Source organism: Desmodus rotundus, chromosome 6 (assembly GCF_022682495.2).
Source record: "Desmodus rotundus isolate HL8 chromosome 6, HLdesRot8A.1, whole genome shotgun sequence".
NCBI classification, from domain to species: Eukaryota; Metazoa; Chordata; class Mammalia; order Chiroptera; family Phyllostomidae; genus Desmodus; species Desmodus rotundus.
The window spans coordinates 24,336,812-24,358,892 of NC_071392.1; the positions used below are offsets into that span (position 1 = coordinate 24,336,812).

At 38.0% G+C, this 22,081-nt stretch overlaps 1 protein-coding gene and 1 non-coding gene across 2 annotated transcripts; both read left to right on the forward strand.

Annotated features, from left to right (window-relative positions):
* The first annotated feature begins 239 nt into the window (after nucleotides 1-239).
* LOC112319898 (U1 spliceosomal RNA) lies at nucleotides 240-395 on the forward strand. Its single transcript, XR_002976381.2, has one exon. It is a non-coding gene; the product is annotated as a U1 spliceosomal RNA (small nuclear RNA).
* Nucleotides 396-7,245: 6,850 nt separating this feature from the next.
* On the forward strand, nucleotides 7,246-14,083 carry NDUFA4 (NDUFA4 mitochondrial complex associated). Its single transcript, XM_024577206.4, has 4 exons — nucleotides 7,246-7,410; nucleotides 8,521-8,609; nucleotides 9,280-9,340; nucleotides 13,869-14,083. Exons 1-4 carry the CDS (start codon nucleotides 7,369-7,371, stop codon nucleotides 13,923-13,925), a joined length of 249 nt encoding a protein of 82 aa, XP_024432974.1. The 5' UTR covers nucleotides 7,246-7,368; the 3' UTR covers nucleotides 13,926-14,083.
* The last annotated feature ends 7,998 nt before the right edge of the window (nucleotides 14,084-22,081 follow it).

The window sequence follows — 22,081 nt, forward strand, 5'->3', positions numbered from 1 at the left end:
AGCTTCTGAAACCAGGCAGGGCGGTTCCCAACAATGGTCAGTTACATTGATGGTACCATGTTGATTGAACCTAGTAAGAAAGAAGCAACAACTACTCTTGACATACTGGGAATATAATTATAGGCCAGATGGTAGGAATTAAATCTGAACAAAAAATCAGGTTTCTGTCACCACAGTGATATTTCTTGGGCTCCAGTGGTCTGGGACATGTCAAAATAACCCTTTCAAAGTAAAAAATTACACTCACTTGGCAGGGGAGATATCATGATCACAAAGTTGGTTTTCCCAGGGCAAGGCTCACACCACTGTGTGCTGACCCCTACAATTTCCCCAATTGTGGGAACCTCAACTGTGTAATTTGTGGTAGCAGGGGGCTATGTTCATGCTCTCCCCTAAAACAACAAAAAGTGAAGGACTACATTTGGCTCCTCTTATCACAAGGTGCATAATACTAAGGGGGCTTCTTTGGAAATGGGGGGCAACATTTACCTGCTCTGGGTGTGCTCCTCTGACCTATTTACTGAGCAAACTGAAAAGTTGCTAGTTTGGGGCGGGGCACTGCAACCAGTCTGGCATACCAGATAAATTGCTCTTCAACTGAGGTGTATAACCTAGCAGATCTGTTAGTGCTTGAAGTAAATTACCATGCTACCTGAGTTATCTATCATGAACTGGGCCGCATCTGACAAAATCATAAGATTGAATATGCACAGCAGCAGTCCAACACCAAATGGAAACCTGATGGGTTTGAGCAGGTTCTGAAGGCATTAAGCTGCATGAGCCCATGTTCTGTGCTTTTGCAATAGTGCCTCCTACCCTCTCAACCTGCATCTATGGTTATATGGGGCATTCCCAATGACCAGTTAACTGAGGAAGAAATATTTACAGATGGCTCTGTGTGAAATTCCGTCAGTATACCAAAGTAGACAATTGTAGCATTATAGTCCCACTCTGGATTACTCTAAAGGACTGTAGGGAAGGATGATATAGGAGTAGCTCTTACTATTTTTCCTAGTGATCTGCTAATGAAAGTTTGACTTACCATTTCTGCAACTGTGGCTTTGCTGCTCTAGAAGTCTTAGTTTCAAGGGAAGAAAGCTTCTTGTAGGAGATAGGGCAATGATTGCATTAAACTCAAAGCTGAGACTGCCGCCTAGTCACTTTGGGCTCCTCATGTCAGTCAATAAACAGGCAAACAAGAGGGGTTACTCTTATTAGCTTTCGTGATTGATTTTGATTAGCAAGGGAAAATTGAAATACTACAACTCAATGAGGGTAAGGAGTATGTCTGGAATGCATGAGATTCCCCGGGATGCCGCTTTGTTTTTTGCAAACTTATTCCCGCAGTTTCTATATTCCTGCCTTAGGTTTGTATCTAGTTCTGTGACAAATAGCTCTCAGGTCTTCTGCAGGATGCCCACACCATTGAATTTGAGAGTTTGGAGGCAACAAGAGATCCAGTGGGGTCTCTGTCCTCATGGGTTCATCCTCACAAGTTCTAATGTGTCTTTGCTTCTGCACTTCACGTCCTGCGTCCCTTCCTGATTGCCTCCCCGCTGACATCAGGCTGCACTAAGAAACAACTTCATGATGCCAATTGTAATAAATGCCTTGTAATAAATCCATTATTATATAGGTATATATCTGGGAAGTTCTGTCGCTCTGATTGAACTCTGACTGATATTTCTTCCTACATCTCTGACTTATCCTAACTTTTCTGTTCTGACTCCTCCCTCCTGGCCTGATCCTCATTTTGATCATATTTTCTAGGGTTTTAACATTGATTCTCTTCTCTCTTTACACTTTCCTTCTTACACATTCTTTGTAGACAAGCTCACCAATATGCCCTTTCCTTTTAGATTGTACACTCCCAGACCAAACAACTCTTGAGTGATGTTTCTGCCAGTATTCAGAGTATCTTTAATTGGATATATCATAAGTGTCCTAGACTGAACATTCCAAAAATAAAATTGTATTCTTGATCTTGGTATGGACACTACACGCCCAGTAGCCTAAGCCATATATCTGTGTTTATTATAGCACTTGTCATAAGCTTTATAATTATACCCTCAGCCCTTCTAGACTACAAAGTGTTAAAGAAAGACAGCAGGGTATTATTTTTCTTATCCTAAGTACTCAATATGCTGAACAATACATAGTAAGCACTTAATACATGTTTAATAAATGAACACATTAATAAATAATGACTGAATGGATGGATTCACAGAAAAGATAGAAGTTGCAAATAGTAAATGGCAACATAGAAGAGTAATAGAATGTAGTTTTTTTAAAAAAGGCTGTAACCTGATGATTTAGGTATATGGTATAATATTCTAAAAATTGTAAATATAGTTTTTCTAGAATTATTTAGCTATAAGTTTCCAGTAACAAGAAGTACCGCTTATTTCAAATTGCTAGAGTTTCTTTACTTTTTAGTATTCATTGAATTTTGTACATAAAGTGCTTCAGATATTTAATTTAACCTGATGAGAGTATATGAAGCTTTGACATTTATAATAGGGAAGTAAAGTTTCACAGACCAAAACATGTTTTCATTTTTCTAATAGAAATTTTATAATTAAATACAGTTTATGCTAAGTAGCCATAATACTAATGGAAGAGCACATTTATTTTTAGATTAAGTAGAGCTGCAGAATCGTTATTAACAAGCGAAGGTATAATTTGTATTTGTATTATCAGAAAAACAACTCCAGTTGTCAATTTACCTGCTAGAAAAATAATGAAATGCCTAAATGCAAACAGAGTAAAAATATAAGATTCTCCCTTGAATTTACATTAATATAATTGTACTCCATGGCCCACTTATCAAATCATTTCTCTCTAAAGAACCTGTCACACATCAATAACACATAATCACTATAGCTTCCAGAATTATTTAGGCTTGTTTATTAAGAGAAACTATGCAACAGAAATCATTTTGGGGGGTCCTGTTGATATATCGCCTACATGTTTTTAGAGCTAGTCACCGTACGACTTCACATTTCATTCAAACAACTAATATTTATATTATCTTTGTGTATTTTAAAATTGTTCACAAAATTAAATCAAGCAAAGGAACAGGAAATCCAGAGAGCTCTGAAGAGCAGGATGATAAAGAACAGCTCCAAAGCATTTAAGATATTGTGCCCCGTAGTTGTTTTATCCCATGTTTAGATGTAAAACTTTGTATGAGTCTTCAATGCCAAAACAATTGTTCCAAATCTAAAATTCTTAAGTTCTGGGTTAACCTTTTCTATTCACTTTCTATAACACCTTCTTATACAGCCTAAGCTCTCATCACACTAACCTCATCTTAATTCCTCACACACGTTATGCACTTACACTACGAACTTTTATTTCTTCTGCTTTATTCAGCTATTTTATACATCTGGAATGAATATTTTCCCTCTTCTTATGGCCTGATCATTCTGCAAAGGTCATAGTCTTCGTTAAGTTCTTCTCAGGCCCCACAGTCTTTGTTTTCCTGTATTATCAGTAATTTTACTTTTGTATACTTATTGCCCAAATCAAGTGATCTGGCTAAGTGTTGTATAAACAAGGAGATAGAAATATAATCTTTCCCCAGTAAGGACATTAAATATTATGAATAAAAAGACAATCTACCACAGTATGCCCTTTTTTTTTTTTTAATCCTCACCTGTGGACATATTTTCATTGCTTTTCTTTTTTTAAGAGAGAGAGAGAAAGAGAGGGAGAGACTGCAACCTGGGCATGAGCTCTGACCGGGAATCAAACCCAAGACCTCTTGGTCTATGCGACTTCACCCCGACCAACTGACCGCACCAGCCAGGGCAATCTGCCCTTCTGACTGCAATCGTTTCAATCTTTCTCCTTTCCAATTTCAAAATATGCTCATCCTCCTCCCCAAGGGAGTTAACCTAGAAGTCCTATATTATCATTATTGCCGCTCAAATCCCACGATCCCTGAACAATGCTGTAGTCTCTGTGTTTGTTCTGGGTATGTTTCCTTTTGATCTGGAGACCTATGAAGTAACAGTTACTTGCCTCACAACATGCAAAATACAATGGTGGAACAGGAATTGGGTGACTGTAGTTAAATACATTTATACTCTTCAGAAAGAGAAAGAATGGGAGACATACACTGGTCCTGAAAATCTCACAAGGCAGAAGTTGCTGTTGACTGAATGTGTGGAATATTCCTTGATTAGCCCCTGATATTGCTCTGGGGGGATAGGTTCTAGTTAATTCTTCCCTGTGGCTCCTGTCTCCCACTCTGGATAGTCTTATCTTAGTTCCACTTAGATCCAAGGAAGAGGATCCTTCCTTGGAAGATAAGCAAATCTCTTCCCCCTGCTTCCCAGCTCCAGATGATTGGTGAATCCAAGTGTCATTTCACATCTCAAACTGTCACAGACACTTGATCCCAAGGCTGATGTTTTTTTCAGCAGTACGCAGTCTACTTCTCTTCCATTTGATTCCAGTAAACTCCATCCATCAAAAAAGCCATACTCACAATTCTTTTTAGAGATACCCGTTTCTTTCTCTAGATTTAATTTCAGTCACTTTGATCCTATCAGGCTTTGGTGAGAGAGCTACACCTTTATCTATTTGACTTCCAAATTGTTCAGTTGAGAATGGCTACCTTCTTGAATGTGTCATTAACCTCAAGAATTTTTTTAAATTTTTATTTATTGATTTTAGAGAGAGAGAGATAAAGGGAAGGAAGGGAGGGGAGGGGAGGGGAGGAGAGAGAGGGACAGAGAGAGAGAGAAAGAGAGAGAGAGAGAGTTGTTGCATTTATTTATATGTTCATTGGTTGCTTCTTGTATGTGCCCTGACTGGGGATCAAACCCGCAACCTTGGTATATCTGGACAATGTTTTAACCAGCTGAGCTACCTGACCAGGCCTGGATTTTACTCTTTTATTAAGGTGGTATTCTTTATTTCATTATCAACTGCTATCATTAAAAATAAAATATCCCCTTCTAATTTCTTTTCTGAAATCTTACCTATACTTACTGCTGTTAGGTTTCTATAGTCACTTCTAAATATTCTCCATGATTTTTGTGCTTAAATTTTTTAAACATAGGCCTACTCCTTACCATAGTCTATAAGGTCAATGTCAGAGAGGCCTTTATAATCTCTCTCATCTCATTTTCTTCTCTTCTTCGTTATGGATCAACCACACTGGACTCCCCTGAGCATTTTTTTTTTTTAATTTTGAAACCATTTCTCTTGACAATTGAAATGTTGTTCTTCTCACAGATCTTCACCAGGTTACCTCCTTCTTTTCATTTAGATTCAGCTCATATGTTACCTCCTTAGATGGACCTTCCTGGTCTATTTCCTCCACTCCCCCATGTGCTTCTGTCTCATCATTCTATTTTATTGGTTTATCACTATGTAAAATGATCTTAATTGTTTGTTTATAGTTTGTCTTTCCAACCAGCATGGAAGCTCCATCAGGGCAGAACGATTTTCTCATTCCCTGATATCTACCTGGTAGAACTGTGCCTGGTGCAGAGTGGTACTTAGTAAAGATTTGTTGGATGAATGAAAAGACACTAGTCTTCCTAAGCTTCATGGTACATCATCTTGATAGTAACCATTTATCTTTTCTTCCCCTACCTCACTGGCCATATCTCTTCTCCCAAGCATTGTATGTTGGACTTTCTCAGCTCCATGTCCTTTGCTTCTCTTGTCACTGTTCCTTCTCTCCCTAAACAATCTGTCTCATTCAGTCATATGGCTTCAATTCCCATCTACAAATTGAGTCCTAAATATATTCTTTAATCCAGATTGCTCTTCTGCCCTACATACATCCACTTGAATTTTACATACACACCCATCATTCTCTATTGTTTCTTATTTAATAATTGGTATCAGCATCCACACAGATGATCAAAAATTGAACCTCTGAAGAGAGTATCCTAGACTTATCCATCTTCTTACTTCTCCATATTCTACACATCACAAAGTCCTGTTGGTGCTACTTCCTTAATACTGCTGGAATCTTGTCTTCATTATTGCATTCCCTACACTAGTCCAAGCTACCATTATCTCACACAGGGACTATTGCAATGGCTCATTTTTCATGCTAATCTTCTCTAATCCATTCTTCACAAAGCAATCATTTAAAACCACAGTATCTTGCTTTGCTTAACTTCCCAATTCTCTCAGGATAACACCCACGATGTGTATGTAAGTGGTTATTGGCCCATCAGATCGGATCCCCACTTTGCTCTCACTCTTCAAGTGCCAGCCATACCAGCCCTCCCGCAGCTTCTCAAAAGGCCTCTCTAGATTCAGACCTATCACCTGTCACCTCTGTTCTGTACACCTGCATCCTCCGTTTTCAGTCGGTTAACGACCACTTCTCCTTCAGGTCTAACGTTACTTCATTGAAGGAGCCTTTTCCTACTCTTCTCAAACCCAATTACTTGTGTGATCGTTTGGTTAAGGCTTTTAAATTCAGTTTGCCCCTGGGGGCCCCTAAAACTTGACCCATAGAAGGTTTTGGGGTGACAGACAGAGACGGGGGACGGGGGAGATATGAAAACTGTACTGTGTTATTAGAAAAGTTGTGTAGGGAAACGATCATTGAAAACACATTTGAAGAATGCGATTTTGAGCCCAGGGAGAGGGCAATGTCACAAAAGTGTTTGTGGCGTTGAACATTCAATTGAGGTTCAGGAACCTGAGGGTTTAGAGATCACAGTGGCAGAACGATTGCCATCTTTAAAACATTTACTAGTTTTTAACCTCTGCCCGTAAGCGACAGTCTAAGACAGGAAGCAGCTGCAGTCTTCCTAAACCGCAGTCGCTGACCTTAGCGGCTAGAGACTCGACCCGCGCTCCCAGCGCCTGGCGCTCAGCTGTCCCCGGCGCCGCTCTGCTCCCTCTGCGACGCTCCGGCCGGCCGGCGCGCGCCCGGCACGCGCGCCCCCAGCGCCTCGGCGCGCGGACTTGCCGGGCGGGCGGGCGCCCGGCCGGAGGACCCGGCGGGCGGGGCGCGCGCACCCGCCTCCCTCTCCCCACGCGTTGCCTCCTGAGAAAGTGCCTGGCTAGTCAATGCCAGCGTTGCAGGTTTGACGGAACAAATTACCCGTGGGGAAGGCACACGGCCCAGGAGTACGAAAGCCGCCCTCGGAGCGCAACGCCAAAGGTCCAGCTGGGTTAGGGTGGGCGCGAGAGGCGCTGGGTGGAGCAGGCACCGTCACGGACAGCCGCGTGCGGGCCCTCCTGCCGCAGGGAGCCGGTCGAGCCAGGGGACCTTCAGGTGGGAGGCCCTGGGTGACTTTGGGCGTCCGCTCATTCTCTGCTCTCCACCTGCTCCCGGGCCGTGCAGTTTTCTTTCCCGTCGCTTCCGGGCGCTCTGCCGCAGCCATGCTCCGTCAGATCCTCGGCCAGGCCAAGAAGCACCCCAGCGTAAGTTCGTGACCCGCTTCCCGGTGGGCCCCCGTGCGGCAGTGCTGCTGCCGCGGTCCCTCGGGAGCGCCCTCGTCCCCGCCACCTGCCGGTTCGTCCCTAGAGGCCGGAGCTGGCCCCGTTTTGTCCTGCCTGGCTGTTTGCTCCTGGTCCTTGAGCGCTGACCTTCCTCGCCGAGCATCGCGGGGCTGGGGCTGGGGCTGGGGCTGGCCGGCTGAAGGTGAGGCAAACGTGCGATGGAAAGAGGAAAATAAATCGGTGAATGTTGGAACAGTTTGGTGGCCGCGGCTTCTTGCGGATTCCTCGGGCGAAGCGGAATGGTTGTGCGCGGTGTGGGTTAGAGACAAGTAAAGCGTGGGTTACCCATTTTTTGTGCTGTCTGTTAAGGACTCCGTACACCCTGTTGAACCCCTGGGCCTTGTGGCAACGAGGAGGGTTTCTGATGTTGGGATTCTCAGTTTGTTTTGACGTGTTGACATCTTGGGGGCAGAATTTAATTGCTGTCGAGTTCTTTTGTATCTCTCATTTTTCCTTAGCACATCAGTGTAGTGTGGTTTAAAAACTAAATTACGCAGTCTTTCATCTTTATCTTAAATTCGTTTGTTTACGCATGAAGCATTGGTAGCAGTATGCTTCCAGAGATGATGCCTAAAATTAATATTTGTAACAGGTGTGTTTCTGTTTACCCAGTTTGTGTTTTTCATAACGCGTATGTCAAGGCAAGCTTAAGTAATTTGCCAAGAGCTTGTTTTTCAAGCCTCAAAATAAAGGAAGCTGGAATAATTAATGGGAATGATGCATAAAAGTTAGAAAGGTAAAGCAGGTGATATATTTTCTTGGAAATCTTAAAATTTGAATTGTTTTTTACATTAAACCAGCATCATCTTCACATCCTTTGGAAATCCCATTTCTTTCTTTTGAACACAGTAATAAATATTATGTAGGAACTATCAATGTAGGAACTACCTTTATTAAAATTTTAAAACAGTTGAAAAGTAGCAGTTTGAAACTTAGGAATCAACGTGTAGAAACTACTGTAGCTTTTCTGTTATCAGTATCTAGGTTTTGAAGACGACTATTAATTCTTTTCTATTCTGTGTTCGATTCTAGTTGATCCCCCTCTTTGTATTTATTGGAGCTGGAGGTACTGGGGCACTGCTGTACGTCATGCGCCTGGCACTGTTCAACCCAGATGTCTGGTGAGTACTTAAAACGTTTGAAACTTTGATGGTTTATCAGGCTAGTGTACGAGGCACGGTTTTTCTGGGGAGGCAGCATCTAGTAATACAAAGAACCTGAGTTTTGTAGTCATACAGTAAGTTCTGATCCCATTTCTTCTGTTGCTGTTTGCATTTCTTGGTTCATGAAATCGTCTACATTTCTCTTGAGTCTCATTTTCCAAACAGTAGAGTAGAACTGCTAATACCTAGTAAAGATTGAGATAATTATTTTTATAAAAAACTTAATCAGGGTTGCTGGTACATGCACATGATTTTTGCTTGCTTTTCCACAATAACATTTGTTTTGAAGTTGGAAAACATCAGGTAAGGAAAAAGACTGATTCATTGTTATTTTATGCCCTCTTCCATATATCACTTCATTGATGAAATAGAAAACTTTAGTAATAGCCAAGAATAAAGTTTCCTGTGACAGGGGTGGGGACAAGGACAACTGCCCCAAGAGGTTCTGTTTACCTTTTTTCTAATTGATTGCACGGGATTCCTCATTATAGATCCTCTCTCTCTTTCAACTTACAATGAAAACACCTCCATACTTCACTTACTAATAAGTGAGATCTCTTCAAAATATTAGCTTTTTATGAAGTGAAAAACTATTTAAAATCATTTTTATTGCTATGTTTTGTTTTAGTTGGGACAGAAAGAATAACCCAGAGCCCTGGAACAAGCTGGGTCCCAATGAGCAGTATAAGGTGAGCTACAAAGTTGTTTCAGAATGCTGAAGAGTGTGTTTTAATAAAGTTTGTCATGGAGTAGTTTTTTGTGAAATTGGATGCACAAGTAAAATTCCATTATAAAGAATTTTCAAGAGCTGCTAGAATGCTCTGTGAAATTAAACTGGTATATTTTTCTAATAAATATTTTTGCTAAGAATTTTATTCACAGACTAGAGTTGGGATATGACATAAGATAATGTCTCAATTCTACTGATTTGACGAAGAAAAAAGGAGAGATAGTATAGCTGTTGTTTACCATTTTCATAGATGTTAGTCTAGTGTAGTTTTTCTCACACTTCACTGTACATAGGTATCAACTAGAGAGTGTGCTCAGATTCTTCAGCTCCTCCTGCAGGTTCTGATTCAGCTGGTCTGTTGTGGAGATGCAGAATTTGCATTTCTAACAAGGTTTCACATGATGCTGACATTGCTGGTCCAGGAACCACACTTAGAGTAGCACTAATCTAGTAAAATAAATGTTTTTTTTGGTTGGCTGTTCTTCTTGGTATGATTGAAATATTTCATGTGAAGATGAATAAGAAGAAATGAAAATCAGTTGAAACTGAAATTTTACCATGAACCTTCTAGATAAGTTTTTTAACATCTTTTCTGAAGAGCGGTTTGTGGAACTAACCTTCCAAAGAATGATTTCATGGACTGGGACCATCTACTTATTTTTCTGAGATAAAATGGACATAATGTTTAAGTTTATATGTGTTGGTTTGATATATTGCAGCATGATTACTACAGTATCATTAACTAATACCTTTATACATCATGTAATTATCATTTTTTGGGTGTGTGGAGAACAATTAAGATCTAGTTTCTTAGCAACTTTGAAATTTATAATATAGTTGACTAGGTCTCCAGAACTTACTTACCTATTAGTTGTAAGTTTGTACCCTTAAACAACATCTTCCCAATTCTTCCATCTCTTAGTAACCAGCATTCTGTTCTCTGTTTTTATTAGTTCAGCTTTTTAGATTTCTCATATAAATGAAAATACACATAATGCAAATTCAAGTATACAATATTTGTCTTTCTCTGTCTGACTAAGCATAATACCCTCAAGGTCCATCCATGTTGTTAATATCTGAGACCATTTCTTGATTCCCCAAACATAACCTTCCTTATGTGTAAAATTTTTGTATATAAAGACAAACCCTTGCAATGTCATAAAACCCAAAAACAAAACAAACAGGGCAGTTTTATAGCGTATAATTTATATACCATACAACTTACCTATTTAAAGTATCTAACTCACCCATGCACTTTCCACTATAACAGACTGCTTCATCAAAAGAGAAATAACAATTTGTGTAAGTACTTTGAAGAAGAGGTAGTCCGGCCAATATGTGTCTAGGACCCCTTACAGGGGTATCAAACTCATCTTCACTGGGAGGCCACATCAGCCTCTCAGGTGCCCTCAAAGGGCTGAATGTAATTTTAGGACTCTATAAATGTAACCACTCTTTAACTAGGGCAAGGAGCTCCGCACTGCCGCTGGGTAGAAACGAGGTGGAGGGCTGAATGCCGGCCTTGTGTTGGCCACCTGTGCTAGGAGATAGAACTCCATGATGGAGATGGATGCTATCATTACTGGTAACAGCTACTTTTAAGATAATTACCACCTTTTGCTGATTCCAAGCTTTCCACTTAATCTTTGGATTATAATTTGGCTTCCAAATCTCTCAAAATACCTCATTGTAAGAAACAAACAAAAATGTATCAGTGAAGCTGAAATGAGCCATCTGATCTCTGTTAAATTTTTCCTCAAAAAAATATAAACAGGCATTGTGGTTTATTTTCCTCTCATAAATTTGCTTAAATTAAGCCCATTCTAGAGAAAATGGATTCATACCCAATAAAGTTTAAAGAAGAAAACCAGAAAACAGGTGTTGATCTGTCTACCAAGGAACATTTGGAGTCTCTGGGTCTGCTTAGGTCACAGAGCTCCACAGGTGATTCTGATAATGAAGCCAGTTGCCAGTGCTCTGGGAAATGCCGCTAGGAGGCCATATGAATTTGGAGATGGAACGTTGCTACAATAAAAATCTAACGTGTGTGGCACAGATTGGGCTGGGAGTGCTGTGACACTGATATTAGATACTGGAAACATGAATCTTATAATGGCAAAATATTTGATAAAGTGTCACCTGCTGTACTTGGAAGGTGGACTACGTGCCTGCAGAGCTGTTACAGGAAAAGATTTTGGAAAGCGGGATGTTAATGGACTATTACTGCTGGTTGTATTTGCCAAGACATGAGCTTGCATAAGAATTGGATGATTTGCAAGCAGAAATAAAAGGGAACAAGTCCAGAAACTAGTGAGCCTAGATTGAATGAAGCCTGTTACTGCTTCTAAACTCTTAGTGAGGTAGACTAGATTGTTCTATCGTTCACTGCCCTTCACCTAAGAGAATTTGTTTTTATGGCCCACCAACATCAGGTTTGACAACGTGACCTGCTCTGGCAAATCATAAGTGAGGGGAAGTGATTGTCTGCCAGTTGTAAACCAGTGTGTGGTTACCCCCATTGTTCTTTTCCATCTGCCATGAGACCAAAATTGATAGTTAAGGATTACTCATTCAGTCTAGGATAGGAATCAGGAGAACAGGGAGGAGTTAGTTTGTAAGTGGAATATAATCTGGATGAAAAATAAACCTTTGTTGTTGTAAACCACTAAGATTTGGAGGTTATTTGTTGCCACTTTACAAAGCTAACTAATGCAGATCAGAGAGGGGACTGCAATAGGATTTAAGCATCAACAGCTTGGCAATACTTCTCAGCCAAATAAAAAGCCCAAAGTCAAGATCAAAATATCTCATGTCTTCCCAGCTGTTCCAAAGACCTTCAAGGTAGCAATTAAATTAAGAAAAAGAATGGGGACATGGAAGCTGAAAAATAAAGCAGATTTAAGAATTACTTCAACAGAGAATTTTGATACTGGCACATGGAACTAAATAGAAGCAAATACATGAGAAACCTGGTTAGTTTTGAGAAAACTGACAAAGATACTGTGAACTTTACACCCTGCATGGGTGTAGTGGCTTGATCCTGCTTATTCAGCGTTTGGCAACCAATCTTCTTTGCCTCTTTTATAGCGAATGAGTAAGGTTGTATTAATTAACCAAGGTAAACAAAACATTCTGCCTGTAGTGCCTGGCATCTATTAAAAAGGCCAAAAAATGCTTATTTTCTTCTTAATATATAACCTGTAGTTTCTTTTACAAACATTCCCGTAATATTTTGTTAACGTGTTAGGGATAGCACAGTTTTGTTTTGTTTTGTTTTGAAGACTTAACTATCTAGGTTCAGTTGCTTCGTAGAGAATACTGTCAGAACAAAGAATACTGCTTTAGGGCTTATCCATACATCTCTGTCTGTGAAAGTCTCTGTTACCTCAAGGATATCAAGGGTAAACTTTACTACCTGGGGGTTTTTTTTTTTAGAAGTCAAATAAATAATTTTTTAGTTAGAGATAAAAAGGTTAGGGTATGTTTAGATAAAGAAAACAAAGGACTTGAAGAAAAGGATACAGATTTATGAGCTTGTTTAAATCCTCAAAGTGTGAATGATTCAGTGATTTTGATTGTTGTTTTTGGAGTCTTCAAATAATTATATATAGCACAATTTCATCAGTGTTGTTTGGCACAAGAATGAGTAAACCCAAGTCATAGCCTTATTTGGGCTTCTGTACACATTCTAACGTTTCCTCAGTTTGGAGTCAGTTTAAGACATGAATCATTAAAATAAAGTTATTGAGATTTAGAGGCAGCTTTTTAAGTAATCGTAGTAAGATTTTTAATACTAAATTTAAGGAAATTTTTGGAAATGACAGAAGTTCCAAATATACAGTATTATTGAAATACATTATTATTTAAAAACAAAAATATAGTATTGTTTAAAAGCTTTTGTACCAGAGGTGGTCAGGGGTCAGTTTGGTATTGCTGCAGTCTGGGTTAGGAAGGTAATGGGGAAAAAAGCCATTAAAGTGAGCCAGTTTGTGTCTAAGAAGTTATGTTAACCGCACAACAAAGCATTACCACATGACTGGCTTATCTTGGTTGCTATAAATCTCTCCTAACTTATAAAACTTCGCTAACCAAAGTAGGGATGATAATTCTTGGTATTCTGCTATTCTTTTGGAGATTCATCTGTATACCGAGTGGACGTGAAAGTAAAAACTTAAGAGTTGGAAGTATGTATCAGAAGGAATTCTTATTCACTATGAAATAAGAACTCTTTAGAGGTTTTGACTAACAGATTATACTAACACTGTTCTTCTGCAGCAGACTGAATATTTTGACCTTACAAAATTATTATGGAAGAACTGGAGTTTTGGTGTCTTATCTTTGAATGACTTTCACATTGTTAAATATTCTTAATAAAAAATTCATGTTTGTAATTTTTACTGTAGACAGTTGAATAAAAATAATTCTAAAACTTCTGTACCATTTCTGTATCTGATAGGTTATCTAAAATATTTTTTTTCTTTTCCAAGTTCTACTCAGTGAATGTAGATTACAGCAAACTGAAGAAAGAAGGTCCTGAGTTCTAAATGAAATGTTTCAGTATAAAGCTGCTTAGAATGAAGGTCTTCCAGAAGCCATCCGCACAATTTTCCACTTAACCAGGAAATACTTCCCCCAAATGCATGAAATCATGTTGGTGTGTTCTGTTGGGGTTTACACTGATTAATAAATGTTTGAAACTTGATATGTCTCACTATTTAATGCTGAAAATGTGCTCTGAATTTTATAACTGGGGTATAGGAAATAAATACTAGAATTTAAAGAATTTCTTGAGTATAATTTGAAAATAAGACTTTAAGTTGCTCAATAGGACACTTGGATTTTGTGTGTAGGTCATAACTGCACTAGAGCATAATTAACAACTGCAACTGGAAAATAAGCAAAGGTAGATCAGGAAGAATATTTAAGCCTCTGTGGCATTGGCAAAATGGAAACTTCTGGATTTCTGTTACTGGCTGATATTGAAGTATGTGCAATTGTTAATAATGATTATTACCATGGTATTTGTTCTCTTTGCTGAAGATTTTCAAGGTGATTGTCAGTCACAGTGGTCTAGCTGGGGATTTTAGTTGGATCTGAATCCATCACTACTAACCGTGGAGCTAGATGCCAAGGACAGAACTTGGGGATATATTCTGAGTCTTGGCAGGTTTCCAAGTGCCAGGAATTATATTAGTAGTAATTTTAAGGTGGGGAAATGTGAGAGTTAATTTTTTTTTCAAAATAGCCTGTGGAATTAGAATTCAGCTGAAGAAAATGTTAATGTGTATATCTATGTTACCTGTTACGTGGCTCATGCCTTTTAGCCAAGTCTCAAATTATCTAATGAGCAGAACATGTCAATGGTAGCTAATCAAGAATTAACCATATATCAGGTTTTTACATCAAGTGTTTCTGAGTCATTACACCATAGAATATTTTGGATTTTGATGTATACTTTACTTAAAAGGTATTAAGAGCACATTTTACATGCCAGGAACCGAATGAACTTAATGCTTGAATTAACATGGATTATCTCAAATACACATTTATTTTTAAAGTTCAGAAAACTAAGATGCAGATTAAACTACTAAAGTATATTCTCTTAGACAAGTGTGGGTGTTTGAACCCAAGTAGTGTGGAACCTAGAGTGCAGAGTGCATTTTAGTTACTTTAAGCTCCTATGTCTCTTGCATAATTTCAGCCTCTAGAGCAGGGTTTCCCAGTCTTGCCACTATGGACTTTTTAAGGCATATTTAGCAGCAACCATGTCCTCTGCTGCTATGGGCTAGTAGCATTCCTCCCTTCCCTAGGTTGTGAAAACCAAAAATGCCACCGGATATTGCCAAATGTTCCCTGCAAAATGCCCCATCCCCACCTCTGTTGATAACTGCTTTAGACACGTTGGTAAGAATCACCTCAAAAAGTTTAAAATTGTGTAAAGAAACATGGTGGCCAAAGTTATAGGTACCCAAGTAATTAACCATTTAAACACTAAATAGTTCCAAATAAATGCTGCATTAAGGAATTTTTTAATGACATTTTCTAGTATTGAAGACAGTTGTATGGATTCTTAAAGATTAATAGCATCCTCTTTGTGTTCAGTATTCTTGAAATTTCTCACATAGGAATGAATGTTAAATTTGGCATAAAATATAGTGCATTCTGAAGAAACTAAATCCTATTACTGCTACTCAAGAAACTACAATGGCAATTAAGTAGATTGTCACTTAGGAGTGCATCAGGTGTCAATGCTGCCAGGAAATACAACTTGCTCTTTTTTTTTTTTTTTTTCCCAAGAATGAATTTGTTTAGAATTATACTTTTAGTGGGCTTATTTAATTAGAGCACAGAATGCTTTGTCAATTCCTCATCTTAATGAGGTCACCAGGCAAAGCCACATTTAAATGCAAATATCTTGCTCATAGATGGAGAACAGATGAAAGTGGGGAGGCAGGGATATTAGGGGGTGGAGAGATTGAGGAAAAAGGACTCATGGACATGGACAACAGTGAGGTGATTGCTGGCGGAGGGGGTTATAAGGGGACTAAATGGTAATGGGAAAAACACATTAAAAATAAATGCAAATGTCTTGGGTCAGCACTTGTTTTTGGAAAGGTGCAGTTTTAAGAATTTACAAATGCTTCCCAGTAGGTACTTGAAATAAAAGAACTAAATTGTACTGATTTTTACTTTCAAGTTTATTAACTGGCACTGATCAGGTTTTATGCTACTATTCCACAAAAAATGCTTCTGTTAAAGTCATCGATGATCTTTGTATTTCTAAATTCGAGTCAAGTTAATCAGTACTCACTTTGACCTAACAGTGACAGTTGACACTTGAAACATTTTCATCCCTTAGTCTGCCATACTGTCTTTGTTTTTTACCATACTGTCATTGGCTTTTCTATTGAGTCTCTTGGTGGTGCACTTAAATCTTCATGACCTTTTAATGTTGGAATGCCACAAAGGAAAAACACTTTGGACCTTTTCACTATCTGCAGTCTCCACCCAGTTTCGTGTTTTCAAACACCATGCTTTGGACCTTTTCACTATCTGCAGTCTCCACCCAGTTTCCTATTTTCAAACACCATGCTTGGAAGTCAAAACATATGTCCAAGGTTATTTCTCAGAACAGATCTTTTTCCATATGTATATATATACACACACACACACATACACACAATACATCTCTCTCTTCACTTTTCCATGTTTATGCCTAACGGGCGTCTTAAATTTTACATGCCAAATTCTGAACTTGGGAACCTCTCGATTCTCACATCTACACTTCAATCCCACTGTTTTTAATCAGTTTATAGGAACACCATTCTTGACGTAGTTCAGGCCAGAATACTTGGAATCTTCATTAACTTTTTTCTTTAACACCCTACAACCCATCAATAAATGGATAAATTGTGTTTATTAAATCAGTTAATGTTTGCTCTATGTTCAAAATATACCTAGAATCCCACTATTTTCAACACACGATTTCTCTACCATCACCTTGGTCTTAAACCATCATCTAACCAGGATTATTAAAATGACTTTCAGCTGATCTCGCTTTTTATAATACACTCTCAACACAGCAGCCAACGTGATCTTCAGTACAGAAGTCAGAATACAACATTTCTTTGCTCGAAACCCACCATTTCCTCATTTTAATCAATAAAAGCTAGATACTTAAAACTTTCTGACTCCACTTTGTACTGTTCTCCACTTGCTCACATGCCTCAGCCAGCTGGATTTCCTTGATCTTCCACAAAGAGAAACACATTCTGCCTCATAGCTTTGCCCTTCCCTGGCTTGAAATTCTTTTCCCCAAGTATTGACTTGGCTACTCTCTCATGGCTCACTCTAATATTTTTCTAGTTTTTGCTCCAATGTCACCTTTTCAGTGAGGTCGTCCCTGTGCAAAATTTTACATCCTACCTCACCTGCATGACTTTCTATCTTTCCCTACTTTGTTTTTCACCTTAGTGCTTATTACCAACTACTATACAATTAACAGACTTGCTTGAACTATCTTCCCTCACTAAAATATAAGCTCCATGAGGGCAAGTGTTTCTGTCTGTTTTGTTGCTTGATACAGCCTCAACACCTACAATGTTACCTAGCACATACTTGGTGTTCAATATTTGTTATATGGGTAAATACAAGGCCAGTTCATTAATTGTCTGGAACAGAGTGTCTAAGTGCCTACAAGTGACTCTTGATGAAGGCAGAGAGTTAGATCTGAAGATGGTAGAATGCCATTTGCAAAAGGACCCTGAGCTATACGCACCACCATCCCCATTTGACAATATTTTCATAGGTCTTTTTTTATTTCCCACCAAAGCATTATGCTTATACTAAAACAATATTTCTTATCCTGGAATGTGAAGGCTACTTTCTTATTTCACAACGGTTTAATGAAGATGAGTCTCAGTGAAGTAAGAAAGTAGATACAAGCAAATAAAACCAGATACATCCTCCTCTTATTTTTTTTAAAAAAAAGTCCCCGTGCCCCAAACTATTCATTTTCTTTTAATCCCATTTTTTCTTTCCAATTATAAAGGTAATGCCTACTCAACGCAAGTAAAATTACTCTCAGAAAACATTTTTGTATATCCAAGGCTTTTTTATAGTGGTAGAAAATACGTTAGAATGCTATTCTGTAACCACTGCCTCAAAAGGGCTCAAATATGGCATTCAGCAACCTCATTTTTTTTGTTTTATTTGTCAATTAAAGTTGACATTCAACATTATTTTATCTTAGTTTTAGGTGTATGCATAGTGGTTAGGCAGTTATATCATTTACGAAGTGATCCCCCAATAAGTTAAGTTTGTAGTAACAATAATCCTTAAATTCTTGTCTTCCCTTAATAGCAATTGTGTTTTAATTCTTTTAATTTGAAATTTAAATTTCAAATCAAATAAAAATATACATATAAATTATACAACAGTTTAATATTCCATTGTTGCAACTTCTCCCTTTCCTCTAGTCTGGTTGGTAGAATTCATTTCTGGAGGAAATTTCTACTTTTCTTGGTTATATAGAAGGTAAAGAAGACAGACAAGGAAAGGCTTGCATTAGTAGTATCAGGACTAAAGCAATCATAGATAACATTAAGCTTTCCAGGTATAACGTCATTTACTACTAATTACAACATTGTAAGGCAGATTTATTAACACTTCCTCTTTTTTTTTTCCCCCAGACAGATGAGGAAACTAAGACATAAAACCATGTCCAATGTCAAACATAACTAGGAAGTGGTAGAGCCAGGATTTGAATCCAGGCGTTTTGACTTCAGAGTTCACTGCTGAACTATCTAGACCTGTTTCATGGGGTTGTCTTTAGAATTAAATAATATAATGTATGTGAGAGGCTTTATATATCTTTTAGTAAAATAAATGTTACTTACGTATTAGCTATTGTAGTTATAATCCCTGGCGTAATGTCTCTCCTTTCAGAAACTTTAATGGATAACATTTAAAAGGCATATAAAACTAAAAGCAAAGAAAAGGACTATGGGATAAAAACTTATACTACTACCAATAAACTGATGAAATGCTGTTTTTTAAAATTACGTATATTATTGGTTTCAACATGTGGACAAGGTTAGCACATTTTACACCAGAGCTGTAAAACTAAGAAGTGGTATGATTTGCGTTTCTCCCTTGGTCTGCTAAAACAATGTCTGCCCACATAGGAGGCTATCATAATGTTCAGAGCAAATGCTCTGATTTGCATTATGACTCAGTGAATTAGAATCTTGATATGCAGGTCATCTCTTCTAGGGTGGAAATGATACTGAATTAATCCATACCTGATATTGAAAGAAATTTTTGATGCTATATGAATGACAAATAGCATCGGGATAATTTTCTTAGGTGTCTTCTTCATCTATTTTGTTAATCTTGTGCAGCCTACTGTGGACCTGGCCTGCAACCCAGGCATGTGTCCTAGACTGGGAATGGAAACCGTGGCCACTGAGCCACACCAGCCAGGGCTTAACCCTATAATTCTTATAAGGGGTTTCTCTTATGTCCCCTGAAGATTATTTGTAGCAGTGGTATGCTGGTAAATATTTAACAACCATCTCTTTAAGGGAAAAATCCTGATTTGTGGAATTTGCCAATTTTGGTGATGGCAGATTAATGCCTTCCCCCAAAGTAGTCCACTTCCTAATGCCTGGAACCTGAGAATATATTCAGTTACATGGCAAGAAGAGTAAGTTTGTAGATGAAATTAATGTTGCCAATCAACTGACTTTAAAATCAGAGGACTATCCTGAATTATTTAGGGCCCAGAAAATTCCTTAAAATGAAAGAGGGAGGTGTGACTCCAAAAGAAAGATCAAAGACATACAATGTTTCTTGCTTTAAAGATGAAGAAAAGGGCCCTAAACCATGGAATGTGGAAGGCCTCTAAGATTCTGGAAAAACTATGGAAATGCATTCTCTTAAATCTTCCAGAAAGGAATTCAGCTCAATGAGACCTGTGACAGACTTCTAACCTACATAACTATAACATAATACATTTGTGTATTATGCCACTAAATGCATAGTAATTTGCTACAACAGCAATAGAAAACTAATACACCTGCTGTGATAGGGTCCAAGGTACCATCTTGGAGTTACTGATTACAATTTGGAAAAAGATGCGAACAATCAGCTCCTGGAAACTGATGTGATGTGGCTCCAGCACACCATTGAGTGGATCCAAATAAAAAAATAAAGCTTTGTGGCAGAGGAGGGGAAAATGGGGACATCTGTAATAGTGTAAACAATAAAAATAAAGTGAAAAAAAAAGTTTAGTTTCTTCTAAACACAAGATCAGGATCAAGGCAAAATGACCTGTCTCATGACTTCTTTTCAACATCATACTGGAAGTTCTGGCTAAAGCAGTAAGACAAGAAAAAGTGGGAAAAGGTACATAGATTGGGAAGGAAGAAATAAAATTGTCTTTGTTCACAGATGACAGGATCACCTATGTAGAAAATCTGAAAGGGTCAACTAAAAATGTGTGGAGTTAATATAGGTGACTGACTATATAGCAAGGCTACAGGATGCAAGGTTAATACACAGAAATCAATCATTTTCCTGTATACCAGCAATGAACCAATGGAACTTAAAATTAAAAACAATACCATTAACTTTACAATCCAAAAAAAGAAATACTTATGTAAGATCTCACGAAATATGTACAATAACTATATGGGAAAATCTCAAACTTCACTGAAAGATAAAAAATTAATAAATGGAGAGATAGTTCATATTCTCGGGTAAGTAATCTCAGTATTTTCAAGATGTCAATTTTCCCCAACTTGATCGATAGATTGAATGCAATCCCAATCAAAATCTTCATGAGTTATTTTTGTAAATATTGACAAACTGATTCTGAAGTTTCTATGGAGAGGGGAAAGACCCAGAAGAGCCAATACAATATTGAAGAAGAACAAAGTTGGAATATTTACATTACCTAAGTTCAAAACTTACTATTGTATAAAGCCACAGTAATCAAGACAGTGTGGTACTGGTAAAAGAATAGAGAAACAGACTAATGGAACAGAATCGAGAGCCAAGGAAAAAGTTACAGCCACTTTGGAAAACAGTATGATGGCTTTCTTAAAAAAACTAAACATACACTTACTATAGGATCCAGCAATTGTTCCTCTTAGTATTTGCCCAAAGGAATTAAAAACATGCTCACATAAAACTTTGCATGGGTGTTTATAGCAGCTTTATTCATAATTGTCAAAACTTGGAAGCAAGAAAGATGTTTTTCAGTAGATGAGTGGATAAATAAACTGTGGTACATCCAAACAATCAAATACCATTCAGCACTAAAAAGATGAACTCTCAAGCCATGAAAAGACACGGAGGAACCTTAAAGATGCATTACTAAGTAAAAGAAGCCAATCTGAAAAGGCTTCATACTATATAATGTTCTGGAAAAGGCAAAACTATGTAGATAGTGAAACGTTCAGTGGTTGCCAGTGGTTGGGGAGTGAGGCGGCAAACATGATGAGTAAGTGGAACATAGGAGACTTTTCAGGCACTGAAAATACTCTATATGATACTATAATGATGGACACATCATTATATATTTGTCCAAACCCATAGCGTGAGCAACATCAAGAGTGAACCATAATAATAAACTACGGATTTGGAATCATATATTGTGTCAGTGTAGATTCATCACTCAACATATGGACCACTCTGGTGAGGGTTGTTGCCAATAGGGAGGCTATGCATGTGTGGGAGAAGGGGGATTATGTTGGAAGTCTCTGTACTGTCCCCTCAATTAGGCCGTGAACCTAAAACTGCTCTAAAAAATTAAATCTTAATTTTTAAAAAAATGGAAAAGAAAAGTTTAAAAATATTTTAGAATGTGACTTCCAGACAATCTGCAATTCTTTTCTCCCTTGGACCTATAATAACACATTGCAATGATTTTGTTTTATCTATCATCTATCTATCTATCTATCTATCTATCTATCTATCTATCTAATCTATTTTTTTAGGATGATTCACTTTTTTATTTTGGATGCACAAAACATATTATCTACAGCAATATAAAGTGTCATGCAAAAAAAAAAAGAAAAATATAAAAAAGAAGTGTCCGAAGGTTTGTTCTTCAAGTACAGTTGTCTCCATTTCCCCCCATCACTCCCCCCTGCCCTGCACATCGCAACTTCCCACCCTCCATCCTATCCCCCTT